This window comes from Neopelma chrysocephalum, unplaced genomic scaffold (genome assembly GCF_003984885.1).
Source record: "Neopelma chrysocephalum unplaced genomic scaffold, ASM398488v2 Primary Assembly neopelma1_44, whole genome shotgun sequence".
Classification (NCBI taxonomy): domain Eukaryota; kingdom Metazoa; phylum Chordata; class Aves; order Passeriformes; family Pipridae; genus Neopelma; species Neopelma chrysocephalum.
The window spans coordinates 7,671,196-7,687,714 of record NW_020897703.1 but is presented as its reverse complement, the minus strand read 5'-3'; the positions used below and the strand labels follow the sequence as shown (position 1 = coordinate 7,687,714).

The 16,519-nt window shown below is 38.4% G+C and overlaps 1 protein-coding gene across 1 annotated transcript in view; it reads right to left on the bottom strand.

Annotated features, from left to right (window-relative positions):
• Positions 1–16,519, bottom strand: part of FAM117B (family with sequence similarity 117 member B) — a 28,516-nt gene that overhangs the window by 11,186 nt on the left and 811 nt on the right. The window contains exons 2-5 of the mRNA XM_027678284.1: positions 16,276–16,517; positions 8,814–8,965; positions 5,428–5,520; positions 4,881–4,994 (exon numbers count right to left, since the gene is read on the bottom strand). Of these exons, the coding sequence (XP_027534085.1) occupies positions 4,881–4,994; positions 5,428–5,520; positions 8,814–8,965; positions 16,276–16,517 (601 nt within the window). The remainder of the gene's footprint in view (positions 1–4,880; positions 4,995–5,427; positions 5,521–8,813; positions 8,966–16,275; positions 16,518–16,519) is intronic.

Sequence of the window (16,519 nt, the reverse complement as noted above, 5' to 3'; positions counted from 1 at the left end):
CCCCTTTGGTACACCACAACCTCTCAATATTTTCCAGTCTCTCCATTACCATCCTCCCTCCTGTTAAAAAGATCATGCTACCAGAACATGAGAATATTCTGCCCTCCTTAAGCAGGGCTGTCCTACAGATAATGGAATGCTTCCTGCAAACATTTAGTTCAACTCAAAAGACTTGCACAAGCAAGCACAAAAGTTTCTATTCAGGAAATGCTTGTCACTCTGTTTGTCAACAAAACTAAACACCCTCATGATAGCTGAACTTGTAAAGACTTTCAAAAGTCTTGCCTGAAGACAAAACAGAGAAAACCAAAACCACAGGAAAAGAGCACAAAAAAGTCTGAGAAAACAATGCTGCTAATTCCAAGCAAGGCCTAGGATCAACAATCCAGTAAACTAACACAGGTCATTCAGTCATAATACAGGTATATCAGCATAAGCTTAGGCACTAAAAACTGTTTATGCACCCAGTTATTCAATACACACATTCTTAAGATAAACTGAATTGTGAAAAAGTAGAAGGCAAGTATGCTTTAAGATTTCAACCTCCATTAGCAAAATGTACGAGTTCTCCATCTTTTAAATATGATTGCCCACCACAAAAATTCTTTGAGCTCTTCAAATAGTAGCATGATTCTAAGTAGAAAAGCACAAGTTCCTCCATTAGAGTTCAATAAAGTTCAACGTAGCATGTTTCACTTCCAAGAAAAATAATATTCTGTACATGAGTGAGGATGATTTGCTAGCCCAGAGTGCCAGAGGGTGGGAAGGGAAGGAGGTATTGTGACATGGGTGGAACAATCAGCCTCAAAACAAGAAACTTGTTATTAGAAATACTGCCTTCACAGAGAACTGCATGGAGCTGGGCCCTGACATGCAGGAATTGACTACTGACCTTGGGCTACTCACCTGCACATTTGTGAACACACACAATGAGGCAAGGTGCCAACACAGGATAATAATTACAGCACTCACATAGTAACATACTGCCAGGGAGTTTTGCTGCAGGACAGTTAAGAGTCCTTACAGGTATGGCACAAACTCATGAGATATGAAATAAGGGTGATGACCAATCTAAATTGTTCACAGGCATTTCAGGAAAAATGCTCCAAGATCTTCCAGTTTTTCAACAAGCAACAAAACTTTAAACAGAATGCGAAGTCTTTGGATGCCTTTAGATGTTAACATCAAACCTTCTCAAGATTGAATGGATCATGGTAATTCCACTCTAAAAAAGAAATGCTCTACCTCTGTAAGGTAAGAGTGACACCAGAAAAAAGCAACCCCAAACACTGCAAACTGCATGCAGTTGGTCTTGATATTAGTGGTTGCCTAGGATCAATCAATTGGTAAGACATTAAGGACACATGCTTCTCAGGAAACTGAAAGGAAGAGGCGGGCTTGATGATTCATAGTGTCAAGTACCAAGTAGCATCAGTCAAGTGCACTGAGGAAGAAAAGATTATTTTGGAAAAACTAACCCATTTATTCTTTCATCTAGCTTCAGCTCTGGCCTCAATTCTACTTTCTCCACTTCACCAACATTGAGAATAAAGAAAAATCATGGTGGTTTGACTCCTATTTACAGATTTAGTACTACACAATTAATTCTAAGTGTTCTCAGAAGCAACTTGAGATCACCTGGGGAGGATATTACCTTTCTGCAAGCCCCTCTTCCCACTAAGAGATGCAGAATGGAACATTTCTGGCATAATGTAAAAACTACACAAACGGAAAAACATTCAATTGCTCTGCAAATAAATGTAGTCAGCAGATCAGACTTGATCAAGGTCCTCACCAACTATTTCCTGATTCTGAGTAGATGGACAGGAACAGCTAACTAGCTTATTCTATAGATCATGTGGATTTTTTTCTCACACAAAAATCATACTAGAAAGAAGCACAACTAAACAATCAGAGGCTTAGTTGGCAAGACCCAGTAAAAATTTTTATTAAATTCACGAATTCTGGCAAAGTTTAAGTTTTTATCAGTAGGGAAGAAAAGAGGATACAAATTCACTAAAATTTCTTATTTTAATTTTAATAGAAGAGTATGCCATTTTCCAAATGTTAAACAGTGTTTACTTAGTCTCTGTGAAGGAACTACTGAGGCAATTTCCTAACACTTTTTTTCACCTTGTAAGGAATCCAACTCTTTGAGCTCAGAAATCTTTGTATGACTCTTTAGAGTCAACAAACACAAGTTTCCTTCAAGCTAGGAATGTAAAAAAAAAAAAAATTCTAAGTATTCTCATCACTAAATGCTAGTTTCCACACAGTCCTTCCCACAAATCCTGAAGGAACTGAGCTGCTGCCAGAAATTCTAGTTTAGCGGTTCCCAAAAGAGGAATGAGAAAATCTAAGAACTTTGCCCTTGATGCCTACAGTTACAGATTCTCACTCTGACTTAGAAAACAGCCACTGAATGCCATTAATCTAAGCCCTTCACTTACTCTTTTTGAGTCCTTCTATAACTTGCCCCCCTTGCAAGTAGCTCAACACAGCAGGCACAAAATTTACAAAGAAAAACAATGTTTTGTCTTCTATTGCAATCCTGGAAGTGCTGCTTTGCCTCAGTTTATATTTTATAGTTTGTTTCACAAGCCCAAAAACTAATTATCCATTGTGCAATATTTTATTCACATACTCTAAAATTTGGCAGAATGCAAATGCATCCACACAAGAAACAAAATAATAAAATAATTATGACCAAAAAATTTGCGGGTGGGTTATTTTTCAGAGTAACAGCATCACTGTTCATTTTGAAAATTAAAACACACTAAGATTATCTATGCTAAACTGACAATAGCTTAGCATTCAGAAACCCACAGGTTTGCAGAATGCCAAGAAAACCTGACAGACTGCATGAGATTCTCCAGGTACTAAAGAACCTATACCAAAATTTCCTCAGGGTACCTTTTGGTTGAAATGCCTCAAATGTCCTCAAGTTCTACAAATTTGGATAAAACACCTGCATCAAGTATGTTGATCTGACTTTTTTTTCTTTTTTGAACCAACAGTTTATGACACGTTTTGTATGTTGATTTTCATACACTTTTTCAAAAACCCCTAGAAAGGGATTGGGTCATTTATTTGTCTTCCTTTGTTCATCATTTTGGACTGTTCTGACTTGAGCTACAGCAGTCACTATGATCAGCGGAACACTACACTGCACCCACACTGCAGTAAAGCAGACCAAGATGTAGGGATCTGTACAACACAGCCTGTTTCAAATCCGATCTGTTCTTCTACTACACAAAAGAAGAGGAAATAGTTTCTGTCTCAAGATTTAAGGAGTTTGAAGAAGTAATTCCTAAATTGTTATGTCAAAAAATGTAATTCTAAAAAAATTCTAAATACTTCTAATAGAACAGAATTCAAACTGATTTCAAAAGGCACTTAAATCCTGATAATTTGTGACTCCTAATTAAGTGACCTACAGCAGGGCTAAGAAGTTAGGGTCTGAGACAAAAGATGCTAATGATTTTTTTATACAAAATAGGAGTTAAGAAGTACAGAGCAGAAGAAATTCAAAACGCTGTTCCATTTTCTTATTTCCAGTCTTGAAAGACAAATAGATTCACTCAGATACCTGACTTTTATCTGGGAAAGAACTTGGCTGCTTAGGACTGAATGCATGGTTCTCCCTTCTATTTCTTATTTCATCCTTTATCAGAGTGGATAAGTATCTGTAGAGCAGGATACATGCTGATGCCACAACAACTTCCCTCTGTGGCCTAAATTAATTCCAGAAGGATGGAACGACAGAAATGACACAGTTTTTATTAACTGGTGTCAAATTACGATATTGATTAGAATAATGCTAACGGCATATCAGGAGCAATTGGGAATATGATTAGATTTTCAGAGAAGCTTCAGAGATGAAGTACTTTCTCAATTCACAACACTGACAGTCTCATAGTTTCTTTCAACTACATTGCCTTGCAAGGCTATTGTTCTTTTCATAACTGTTAAAAAATTGTGTGTATCAAATATACATTCACAAGATCAGTAGGGAGAGGAAAAAAGTTTTCTTCTGAAAAAATGTCCAAACCTTCCTATTGGTTTTCTTAAAGTTACTCAAGCAAAACACACTTGGAAAAGGATCTGTGTGTCTAAAAGCCTGTATTTTTTTAAGCTCAATGTTATCAATTGAGCTAAAAATATTACATCTCTGTCAAGCTGACCTTATTAAAAGTCTTGAGATAAAACTGAAACTGCACACAGAACATGTGGTGGCCTAACCACTGCAATTTTTGAAGTGATTACTACTTCCAAGTCTCAAGGCACAATAAATGACAGGAAAAAGAAATAAAATCTTAAAAAGGCTGAATAAAGTCATGAAGTGTATAAACAAATAAGTAATCCCATTGAATAGCCTTTTGTCAGGTAAGCTCTCTAAATCTCACAGTATTAGACAAGTGCTTGTCAAGACACAAAATGTGCTCAAAAAAGCCACATTTTGAGTATACAGTTTTACCAGCAGTTTGCTCCGTGCCATATTCTACATGTAAAGCCGTAATTGTTACAGCAGTGCGTAATGAAAAAGATGATCTGTGGTTTTTGCTTAAACTTATCTGTCATCCTTTTGTGGAGCCTGCAGAATGTATTTTAAAAATCTTGCTTTAAGGAAGGATTTAACTACCTGAAATTATTTGGAAGAGGGAGTTCAAAGCCAGCTCATCCAAGTAACAAAAAATCTAGAACTCCATTCACTCAAGGAAGTCAAAAGAAAGAGACCCATTTCATAGAATTCACCTATAGCTATAACACATTTAGCAGTCCATGGTATTTCTAAGTTCCCTTAAAGGCAAATCACAACCTTGAAAGGAATTAAAACTAGTATTAGCTACCCAATATGGCCAAAAAGCACCCAGCCTTACCTGACTGTGGTTAATGGCAGCATGGTTGCCATGAAATGGAGACTGTCTCTCCTTATCGCGATGGTGCCGACTGCTGTGTTTGCTTCTCTGCAGTTGTTGACGCAATTTTGCAATCTAACGAAGGAAAAATTAGATTTCAACAAGTGTATTCAGGTACACATGTAGTGTCATGAATCTGTTCCATCACTTACTTAAAATTCTTTACTACCACAATGTTCATAATTACTGCCAGCACTAAATCAGAGTCAATATCTTGCACACCTAATATGTTAGTAACCAACTCAACTGAAGCCCAGAAGGCACCTCTGGAGATTTAATGAAAGAACTTGAAATACATGAAGTTTGAAAGTAGTTTGGTCACTGCTGTATTTTCTCCTTTGATGAAGAATGTCACCTGCATTGAACACTTTCTTTCCCAACATTCAGATTAAAATTTTTAATAGACCTGCATTACTGTATTAAATACTGCCTTCCTGAAAAATCATAGTATCAGTGCATACCACAAAAAAATTTAATCTAAATTATCTCAAGTAATGGCATTTCTGACCTCCTTGAGTTGTTCATTGCTGCCCCATGATGATGAACGTTTGTGTGAGCTTCTCTTCTTTTCTAAATATTCTTCAGCCCAGGCACTTTCTGTCTGTAGCAAGAAGATTACAGGATTAATTAAAAAAGAAAATTCCTGCTTTCTGGCAGAATATTTTGAGAACATTTAGGATTTGCTAGATTCAGAACTGAAAGTGAACAGCAGTCACCAACTAGAAACTTTTCTCACAGGTAAATTATGAAAAAGTGGAGTGAAACTATATAAATAAAGACCCCAACAACTTTCAGACTTATTCTAATCAGGAATGTGCTAGTTTTCCTTCCAAATTATTGAGCATAAGGCAGTATTCACAGCCAGATATACCACAAGCTGCTATACAGTTCTGAAGAACCCGTATGACAGTTCTGAACTGGAGAAAGATGGTATATTTTATTTATGACACACTAGCAAGGGTAGCTTGGTGTAAACATTGTGAAAGCCTGCACCAGCACAGCTTCAAAATCATGTTCTTGCTCACAAAAATGAGAAAAAGGAAGACAAGGCACATGAGCACCACTAGAACTCCTGCAAAGCAGGAAATCAGTTTAATGTCTCAAAGGGCTCCAGGTTCATAGTTATCTCAGGCCACGCAGAAAGCAACACAGATAATACTAAATTGGTATAGCTATCAGTGTTTAATAAAAAAAACTTGCAAATATACTGTGGTGAAAGACTTCTAAGAAATTCAAAGCATCATTAAGACAAACTGTATTTAAGGTAAGAAATGCACAGGCATAATACGTGATAATACTGCACGCTTTATGGACAGTTTGTATTTCTACCTAACCACATCCAGAAACGTCTTCAAAAGCAGTGAACTGTGAAGGCTCTAAGAAGATGGATAGTAAAATCTCTCAGGAACCTCTGTGCAGTCACAAGAAATATACCTAATGAAGCAAGGGGAAGGATATCTGGAAGAAGCTTACACACTCAGAGACAGCAAATTCCTTGAAACGCATTGTTGCCACAACTGTTGCAGTTCTTAGCACACAGTAGTGATCTAGCTAACCTCATTTTTAGGAGTCACTGATATCTCACTGGAGAGGAACTTTGATTGCCTTAAAGTCTTCACAGTGTGCAGTAGTTGTTCTTACATGTGAGACTAACAGCCTGCAGAAGCCACAAGTTGACCTTACTTACCCCATCTGCACTCAGATCACAGAAACTCACAAGTCCTTTATGGTATCAATCCCTATTTTGCAGGGGATATGGAGCTGTAACTCCAAATATATAGGTTGCAATCCCACCAGCTTTAGTTACAGATATAAGTTTCGTATAAATGAAACCTCTACTATTAGTAGTTTTTAATCTTCATCATTCCAAATCAAAAACTAACTAGGACAAATCTGAATAATAAAGTTAGTAGGGTTGCTTTGAAATTCCTATTTCATAGCAAAATCAGAATCCATTACAATCTGTTTTTCCAGAAAAGCCCTCAGTGATCTTCATCATAAAATAGAATAATTGATAACCCCCATTCCCAACCAAAGTACCAACCTTTGTCTAGTCAATTCTCAAACATCAATCATGAGTCTCATCCTATCCTGCAGCTCCTGGAACAGTAAGCTTTAGCCACTAATTCTAGCTTTCCAACTTAGCACGACCACTACACTTTCCTACAGGAGTCTAATTAACACTCTAATCAGTCTTTGCCTTTAATTTATATTTCAGACTTTGACTCAAGATTCAAGACTTATTTAATAAATTAATATCTGATTCATTTTACAGCATTAGAGGTTGCTTTGATGCTCATCCTCAAAACAAACAGTTGGAAATCTTTTCAGAGTGGGAGTAGGTATAAGACACTAAATTGCAGGAAACCTGTACATCAAGACAGAAATGTGGTACTATTTTAGCAAGTCTCCTCCTACTTATTCTTCATATTTTGTTTATAATACTATTATCAAGAAACACAGATGAGATAACCAGTAGGCAAAGTGGGATTTATATTTCTCTAGGTTCTTAATGTACTACTACTTGCTTATTAGTTGGTACCATTCACAACATCCTTCCCCCATTAAACTTGTCCTTAGCTTGAGTGGTTGCTCTCAGGCACACCAGAATATTAAAAGCAATAGTATCTCATCACTGTCATATCAACAAAAGCTTTGGGCTTACAGATATATGTCTATATCCCCAAATTTTCTACTGGTTTGAGAAATTTTAAATTAGGAAGTACAAACAGATCATTCTACTTGTCTCAGAAATACACTACCATAAATCACCACTAAATGTACTCATTCTGTAGAAACACCCAGTGCCCTTTATAGTCATCACATTAACCTTTTCAAATATATTTCCCCTTATATATCAAAGTCCCACTACCACAGCAGTTAGATGTGTCAAAACAGAAGAAAATGACAAACAAAAAATGCAAACCAAAAATGACGATATCTGGCAAATACAGAGATTATAAAAGCCCAGCCATGACACAGATTATATTGAAACTAAGATGAAGGAGATCTACTGAACACAGCAAATACTTTGGCAGCAGTACAGAAAAATAATTAATTTGAAAAATATATTATCCTAAGAAATCAAATATGAAAATAAATTGCTAAGATACCCATACAGGTTTAGTTCTGCCCTTTAACGATGCCTTTTAGTAGCTAAGCATGAACAGCCATTCCCTGTATATCACACACCTTCCTTCATCCTCCTCCTCTTACTTCAGTTTGCTTAACTCTTTCACCCTATCTTCTAACCATTTTTCCAATTCATTTTCCTGCACAGAAACCTTGTTCCTAGGCTGTCCTTTCCTCATCAGTTCCTATGTTCACCTTATCCACACAGGCATATTCCCCTACAAAGCACCTTCATTCTCTACCAGGCTGCTCTTTGAAAAGTGGTCCTTTTCACAAGACCCTGTGGATCTGGAGAAGGCCACACAGTAACACCTCCTCTGCTCTATACCCTACACGTGTCCTTAGACACAACACTGAAACCTATGAGGCCACATTTTTGTTACTGTTACGAAAACTAGCATGGCTTCAAACACAAGTATGTCCCACATGCTGTCACGTCCTCTTCCAACTGCATTTTGCTTATGTTCTTTGGAATTAGTGGAGACCTGTTGTTGAAACCACATTCTAGCAATAGGGATTTAGAATCTGATATGTTTGTCTCTTTCTTTCACTCTACAAGAGAAACCTACTGCCAGACTGCATCCACAGAAGGAGAAATTAAATAATTCACATACACAGTAGTAAAGGATTCCTGCAATTTGAAAGTGATTAAGAACTTGTGAGCAAGAAAGCTAAAGTGAATGTTTTCAAGGGAAAACATTTTTCTTATATTTCAATCCCATCTTCACATTTAAATACTCCAAAGACAAAAACCTGTCCTACCTGTGTAGCTTTGTCTCTCATACATGGAGCAGCTTGTCCATGATTATCACGAGGCCACTGTCCAGCAAGGTATGGAGCAGCAAGTGTGTCCAGTGAGGAAGTCCGGCGAACAATACTGGAAGGGCTTGATGAAGGTGGTCTTGATTTGTCTGCTAGAACAAGAACACTTGATTACAAAGAAAGCAAGACAGAGAGCTTACTCATTTTAATAGTCTCCAAGAAGTCACATCAAATTGGAACCATGATGTTATTAAGTATACAATAAGATACTTTTAATGTGGAAATAAAGTTTGCTTTGCCAGGCTCTATTCAGTTTTAAAAAAAGCTATGAAATCTGTTCGTACAATTTCCTTAAAAACATCCTAATGCCACAAATGTTGCCTTAGTACTCACACACAACCATTCACTCCCTTAAAGGTAAAACTGTCATTGGATTCTTAAATGATGAAGGCCTAGAAGAAATAAAAATAGCTAAGTTTCCTCATACATAAAGGTTAATGAAAAAACTGTTGAACATTCTCAATTTAACGTCAAGTTTAGAGTTCATCCCACTAGCCCTTTACCCTTCGCCTACTTTACTTCAAGGAACACTATAAACTGGCATGTTTTATTAAGCACTCAGTACATGATATATGGCATATGATACATGGTTCAACCCTTAGATCCAGAAGTCAACTTCGATAAGGTAATGATTTACATTTTACAAGCAAATCGAGTCATCTTCTCCCTTTACATGCTATTTGGTAACTACATTCAGATTTGCCTGATGCTATATCTTCAGCAACACTTCATTCTTAGTGTTTACATTGGTATCCCTTCTCAGAACAAATTAGATGCTAATAAGAATCCTTACTAAAAAAGGTTAAATATAACAAACACAAAAATTAGCATGAGAAGGAAGAATACAAATAAAAATTTGTATCTATCCCATCTGTCAGTGATACCTTAAGTAAAGTGGCAGTAAAAGACTACACTGCAAGCTATTAAGAATAAACACTGAAGAAAGGTTCCTCAAAACAGTAATTGAGGTTGTTAAATTTAAGAGACTGAGCAGCAGGAAAGACCCAGGGTTTAGAGATACATAAATGCTCTCATATTTGGAAATGTAAAATGCAAATACTGAGATCACAATGATCTAAGCTTACTATCAACTCATCTGCTCCCCACAGAATTATACTTGAAAGAACTGTGCATTAATCTTACCTATAATGAATACAGAGGCCTAAAATACATGGTTAGAACACAGCAAGCATGATTCAGAGACCAGATGGAAGCTTTAAAAGGGCACTGGAAAAACTCAGTCATATGTCCTCCCTGACTGTGCCTTAGGATGAATTCTGCACTAAAAGTATCAATAACATAGCAATTTGTATCATGCAGAAACTCATTTATGGGCAAAAGAAATTGTTCCTGATTAGTGTCTGACTGCTAGTCAGAAAATAAAATCACTGACATCAGAAGTCCAGAATTCAAATTCTAAGCTGTTGCAAACTACTAAAAATACATATGTTAAATATTATTAAAACCTGGTAGGTATAAATTTCAGTGCTGTGGACAGCTCTATGTCTAGTGACATTCTACAATAAATATCTTCATGCAAATTTCACATTAGAAATGTACACATTAAAAAAGTGGGAAATATGTCAATTCAACTATAAGGAAAAAGTTATTAGCACTACAATCAGCCACATTCACACAAAGGAGTCAGGAAACCTCATCTGGTTTATTATTTCTGCTAGTACCAACAATAACAAAACCCTATTACTGAGCTCACAGCAGATTTGCTCTCAGGGTACAGCAGCAAATCTGCTTTGGAGTTTGCACTTAAGACCCTTGTATCAAAGAATTTCCCTGACTACCACTACCACCACACTCACACTGAAGGGTCTGTTTGTAGCAGAAGATTTCAAACCAATTCCTTTTGTCTGTACTATGAGACAGTGTGGCATGCTAATGCAACATGTCGTTCCTTAAAAATTACACTCACTTCCAAAGTTATATCAAGCATGTTATTTGTCTTAGAATTAGCTGCTGTACTCTCCCTGTTTTTCTTCTGAGTTATTCTTCCTCTTCAAGAAGCTTCTCTCTTTTTACTAAGAGGAAACAAAGGATGTGAAAAAAAATTATAAATCAGGAAGTGTATGTAGTCAGTCACATCATCTGCAAAGCTACTGCAGCAGACAGCTTCAGAACTGGAGAAGCAGAATCTATTACCCTCTCCACCACAAAAAGAGAAAAAATAGAAAGACTATTTTCCTGAACAAACAGAGAGAATGAAAACTGAGGAGCCTGTTTACTATTTAAGTCCAAGGGAAGCTGCTTGTTTCAAGGCACAAAGCCTACAAGTACTCTCTTTTCCTCTGAAATAAAAATTCTTTCAAGGAACTCTGTTTTTCAAATTACTTATATTTAGATGGGGAAGGATGTTTGGATATGTTTTTACTTACTTTTCCACCTTCATAACCTGTTTTAATACAAATTGGCAAAGTCTACTACACATTTCTCCTTGATGTTTCAAAACATTTCAATGGGAACATATACAATGTTTTCATTGCACTTTCCCCTGCAATACTTGAAGCAAGTGTTCAGCTGCTATTTTCCCTTGATGTGACCTACATAACAAGAGATCTGCCTCCATAGAGATAACAGTTACAACAGCTGTGGCTGATGAAAAACAATGGAGCTGTTTCATCAAATAGACGCTTCTTAAATATTAGATCTGTTTTAATTGGCCTGATTATCTCTTTAAACCAGTATTTGTGATAAATATCAACCCTCCTATCCATCCACCACTAGTATAAATCTATTTAGAAACAAAAGTCTTTTTGCAATTTGGTCTCAAACAAAGCAAAGTAATAGAACAAAACACAAGCAGAACACACACAATACAGACCAATAAGTCCATAATGCAGGCAAATAACAAGCAAGTTACCATGTCTTCACCAATCATTGTGTACCTCTGACCAACTGCAGCTGCTACAGGTGAACTGGTATTACACTTATCCCAGTGTGAAGTCAGGCAACTCAGAAGGCAATGTAAGCTAAGGCAGACTAACAGTGTGACTAAAGAGCAAAATGGAACCAATATAGATGCCTACCAACAACTAACTGAAAGGTAGGAAAGAGTGCACTGATTTTGGCAGGGTGTCAGCATACAAGTCCAGTTACAATTGATAACGGAAATTACAGTGTAAGAACACAGACCTTTAAACCAGTTATTTCATAGAGGAAAATTAATATATATAAAAGAAAGGAAGGGAAAAAAGAGAAAGGCCTTAAACATAAGCAAGTCCGAAGAGATAAAACACTCTGAAAATTCACCTTTCAGTTTTCCAGGAAAAGTTCAGAACTGTTGTTAGAATGACAAAATAATGATTATTGCTGAAGTGTAACTTTCAGATTGATCTTACCATCCTGTTGACCTCTTTCTATATATTTGAAATTAAATTTTTGAGAAAGGAAAGTAAAAACTCCAAAGAAACATCGTCTAACAGATACTGTGAGAAAACAAGCAGGAGAAAAGGGACACTGGAAAAGCACCAGACAGCACTGAACTCACAAAATTCCCTGACTGAGTTCCACTTGAAGCTTTTTTTAAACAAGTGGGCTATCCAAAGAAATGAGGAGGAGTGAGACTCATCTAGCTTCTCTGGCATCAAGGCATACAGCTGACCTTTTGGTCAGGGTTTTCCCTGGAAAGGACATTCATGGGATCTCTCTCAGGCACAGCTGGCAGAGCTGTCTCTTCGAAAAAGACAACTGATCTCTGGGGCTTCACCTACTTTTCACATTTCATTAAAAGAACTTAACAGACTCAGAGCATTAAAACCAGACACACAGCCCAACTGTGTATACTCCCTTTGGAAGACAATCCTGGCTATTATCCCCACATAAATGTAAGAGAACTATTCACTAGTAATTCAAAATTGGCCTGCTGTAGAAGAATGGCTGAATTAATGGTGTTTTACAAAAGCAAACCTCAGAAAGCCCAAGATGTTCAAGTTACTTAATTCTAGTGAATGAAAACATATTTAATCTCAATAAAGTCACCTGAAGTGTTGGCCACAAGAAACCTACAAGTATGATGCTGCAAAAATGAATTCACTTTCTTTACACCTACCATTTGTAAAACAGCTTAAGTAAGCAAAGCAGGCATATAATGGTACACAAAGACTTCTATACTCTTATCCTACAGAACTTTCAGAACTGCTGCAAAACCTTGGTAATTAAGGTTGATAGGTATGCAGTTATTAATGTGTCACTCAAATTATTAAAATAAATAAATTCTATGGTGAAATTTAAGAGTGTAATGGAGTTCCTTTTCTTCCTCTCTACCAAGGAGTTCACATCTGACCTATTTCAGACTTTATATACTATTATAACTATTTTCATCATTTTCTTTCACACAAGAACGCTTTAATATCATGCTTCTATAGACTACTCTAAACAATTAGAGGTCAATTTAGTTCCAGACAAAACTAACCAATTGTTCTCCTTAATTTTAGAATGAGTTAAAATGTCCAATATAGTCAACTGGTATATACCAGAAAGTTCAGCATCCAGTAGAGAAATCTCTCACTACTTCAAGGCACTTAAAAGTAAATAATTGCTATGGCTCCAGTCTTGACCTTCTTGTTTACACAGGCTGGTACATTAAACCATTTTCTAAGTTGAGCAGTTGAATTCCTCTGAGATGATGTGCTTTATACAAGAACACAAATAATAAGATGCCATTAGATCTTCATTCAGTAAATAAACCAAGACAAACCCAACAATAAATAGGGAGCATACACATTTCGCTATCTCACTTAGCAACAATGTACTAGTAGGTCACAACAATGTCCTCTAACAGCATGGTTTGCAGACAGGTAAAGATGCATATGTGAAAATTGAACCAAAACTGGAGACTGCAGGACAGACATCACAATGTAGAAATGAGGCCACACCAGTGATGGGAAGGACAGAGCACATTAACGTGCAATTAAAAGCTGAAGTCCTTGAACTAAGTACTAGAGACTGCAGAAAGCGAAAGTAAAAGACAAAATGGGGTAGTAGCAAGATCTAGGCTCCTGGTCACATTTGTGAGGGAGGAAAGTGGCAAGAAAAGCATGGAAAATTAGAAATTGTATAACAGAATCTTCTATTTGTAACTATCCCATAACCAACAGAAAATTCAGTTAAGCATTTCCGAAATTAAGTTGCAATTCAGGTCAGAAAACTAGGACAAAAAACCCCAAACCAACAAAATGCACACCCAAAACCACAAAAGAAGCAAAAGAAGTAACATTTGTAAATTCACAAGTTGGGGTCCTCAAGTGTTCATGAAAACTACATTCAAAACTATTCAACTGCTTCCCAGAAAAGAAAATCTGTAAAACATGAAGTTAAGTCTAAAGCGCACAACTTGTACTTTAGATACAACCAGTATCTAAGTTCAGAAGCTATCATTTGTCTAACCTCAAGGTTCATTTTAATCTAAAAAAACATGGCTGCAGCTGTAGGAATCAACAAAAGCCACCATCAACAGAAAGCAAGAAACAGAAAAACCCAGGTTATTCTGCAGCAGATTCTGACCGATTCCCTCAAGTGGCCCGTGTGGCTCCACAACCATTGCCTCCTTAGCAAAAAGAGTTCCACTTCCATGTTCTCAGCTACAGCTAAGTTTTCCAGTTCATGCGAAGAAGAAATTTAAGTTAACTCGGTCTCTATCAAGCACTGGACTACACAAGACAAACATTGAGCAATATTAAACAGTTTTAATTTGCATTTGGGGCCCATACAAGTACTGCTCAGAAATTTAAACACATGGAAGCAATTAAATGGACACCACTCTCCTGTTTTCACGAGTCTTGTAACAAGCTAGTAGAGTTATCTTAACATGGTAGAGTGATCAAATTACTTGTTTCCTTCTATGTGCTAATTAATTTGCAGTAAAGAAGCCAACATGGTTTCAGCAGGCTTCTACAAAATGGTCAAAAGTGAAACTTTTCCACCATAAATGGTCTAATGCATGCCTTCATTAAGAGTATTTGAACCTGGATCTCTAGGCTAGCCATGCTGTTCCTCATTCTCCAGGCCAGGAGATTGCACCTAAGGCAAGAGTTCTATAAAGTTCACAGGATGAAGATAGGATTTTGTGATGTGTATAAAGTCTTTCAGATTACCGATTAACAAGAAACTCAAATGAAGAATACACACATTTCTCGATCCAAAACCTCAGAATATAACCTTAATAAAACCCTCATTACTCTTATCTGGAGAGTGGAAAATCTAATTCAGGACCTTATTAGGGCTCTCTTACACTACAGGCAAGCAGGCACATAGTCATCTTGTACCAGCTGGTTATGACTTCTAATTGGGCAGCATCATTGCCCAAGAGCCAGGATAGGAGAAAAGAAAAAACCCAACGCGGTAGTCTGGTTACAATTAGTATTTTAGAAAGGGAGAGGAATATTAGGAGACATAGGATTGTTAAAGGGAGGGTTGGTCCTAGATTTCTGCATATACTGCATATTACTAAACTATTGTGTAGATTAGCACAGGCAATTTAATGATAAAAGAGTAGCTGTGAGCTTTGGTATCTCAAAAGTAACAGGTTTTTTCGAGATTTGAAGGTATGAACACAAAGCCTCGCTCACGCATTTTTGAGTAAACTTTTATCCCAAGAAGAAAACGGGCTTACATATGCCAGCTTCTGTTATCCTCAACTGGCTGCCACATATTTCTTGAATTCCAGCATTCCCAGTAAGAATTATTTAATTATTCAAAAACATTAAAAAGCAGTTTGCTACAAAATGTATGCCATCCCCACGCTATTTTCTATCTTTGCTGTAGCACAAGCTTGTCATCACTCTCAAGCTCACACATCCTTCTGCAGGGTTCATGCTGAAAGTAACTACTAAGAGAGATACTGAATACTTCTTTCCTACGTCTCTGCCATGCCTACAGCACCAGTTAGTTCTCTAATCGCAAGCTTGCGAACACTGTTTGGATCAAAACCACCCACACCATCTGGCACGAGGTGCACAGAGAGGGGAGATGCAAAGGCTTCACAACAGCTACCAAAAACCAAACGCACCTTAAGCTTCTGCCCAAGTATCTGAAGCACATCCACACCATCGAACCCCTCTCATCTGCAAACCTGCGGCAGCACTCGCGGTACTTAGAGGAGCGGCCACAACCCCCCACATGGCACGCTTGGCTCTCTGTCCCTCTTCTGAGAGCCAGGACGGAACAGAGCGGCAACAAAAGCAACGAGCCCTTCCACGCACACACGGTCGCAAGCGCTGCCGCCGGCCAGGGAAGGGGCAGGACGGGCACCAGCCCGGGCACAGCCCCGTCCCTGCCTCTGCCCCGGGGCACGGCGCACCCGGAGCCACCGCCGGCCTCAGCCCCGCTCCCCGCACCCGGCCCGGCCGCCCGGGACGTGCCTCGCCACCGCCCCGGAGACCCCGGCGCTCACCTTTGCAAACGGGGGAGCTGGGGCTCTTCCTCTCGGGGGAGCTCCTGCTCGGCTCCGGCGACTGCCGCCGGTGGTGCCGGACCCTGCCCTCCTGCAGCGGGGACACGGGCGATGAGCACGGTGAGGGCCCGCAGCCCGGCGGCGGCGGCGGGGGCGGCGGCGGCAGGTGGTGGTGCCGCGGGGGGCTGCCCCGCGCCCCGCCATGGCCACGCGTGGGGCTGCTCCGCGAGGAGGCGGCGGCGGC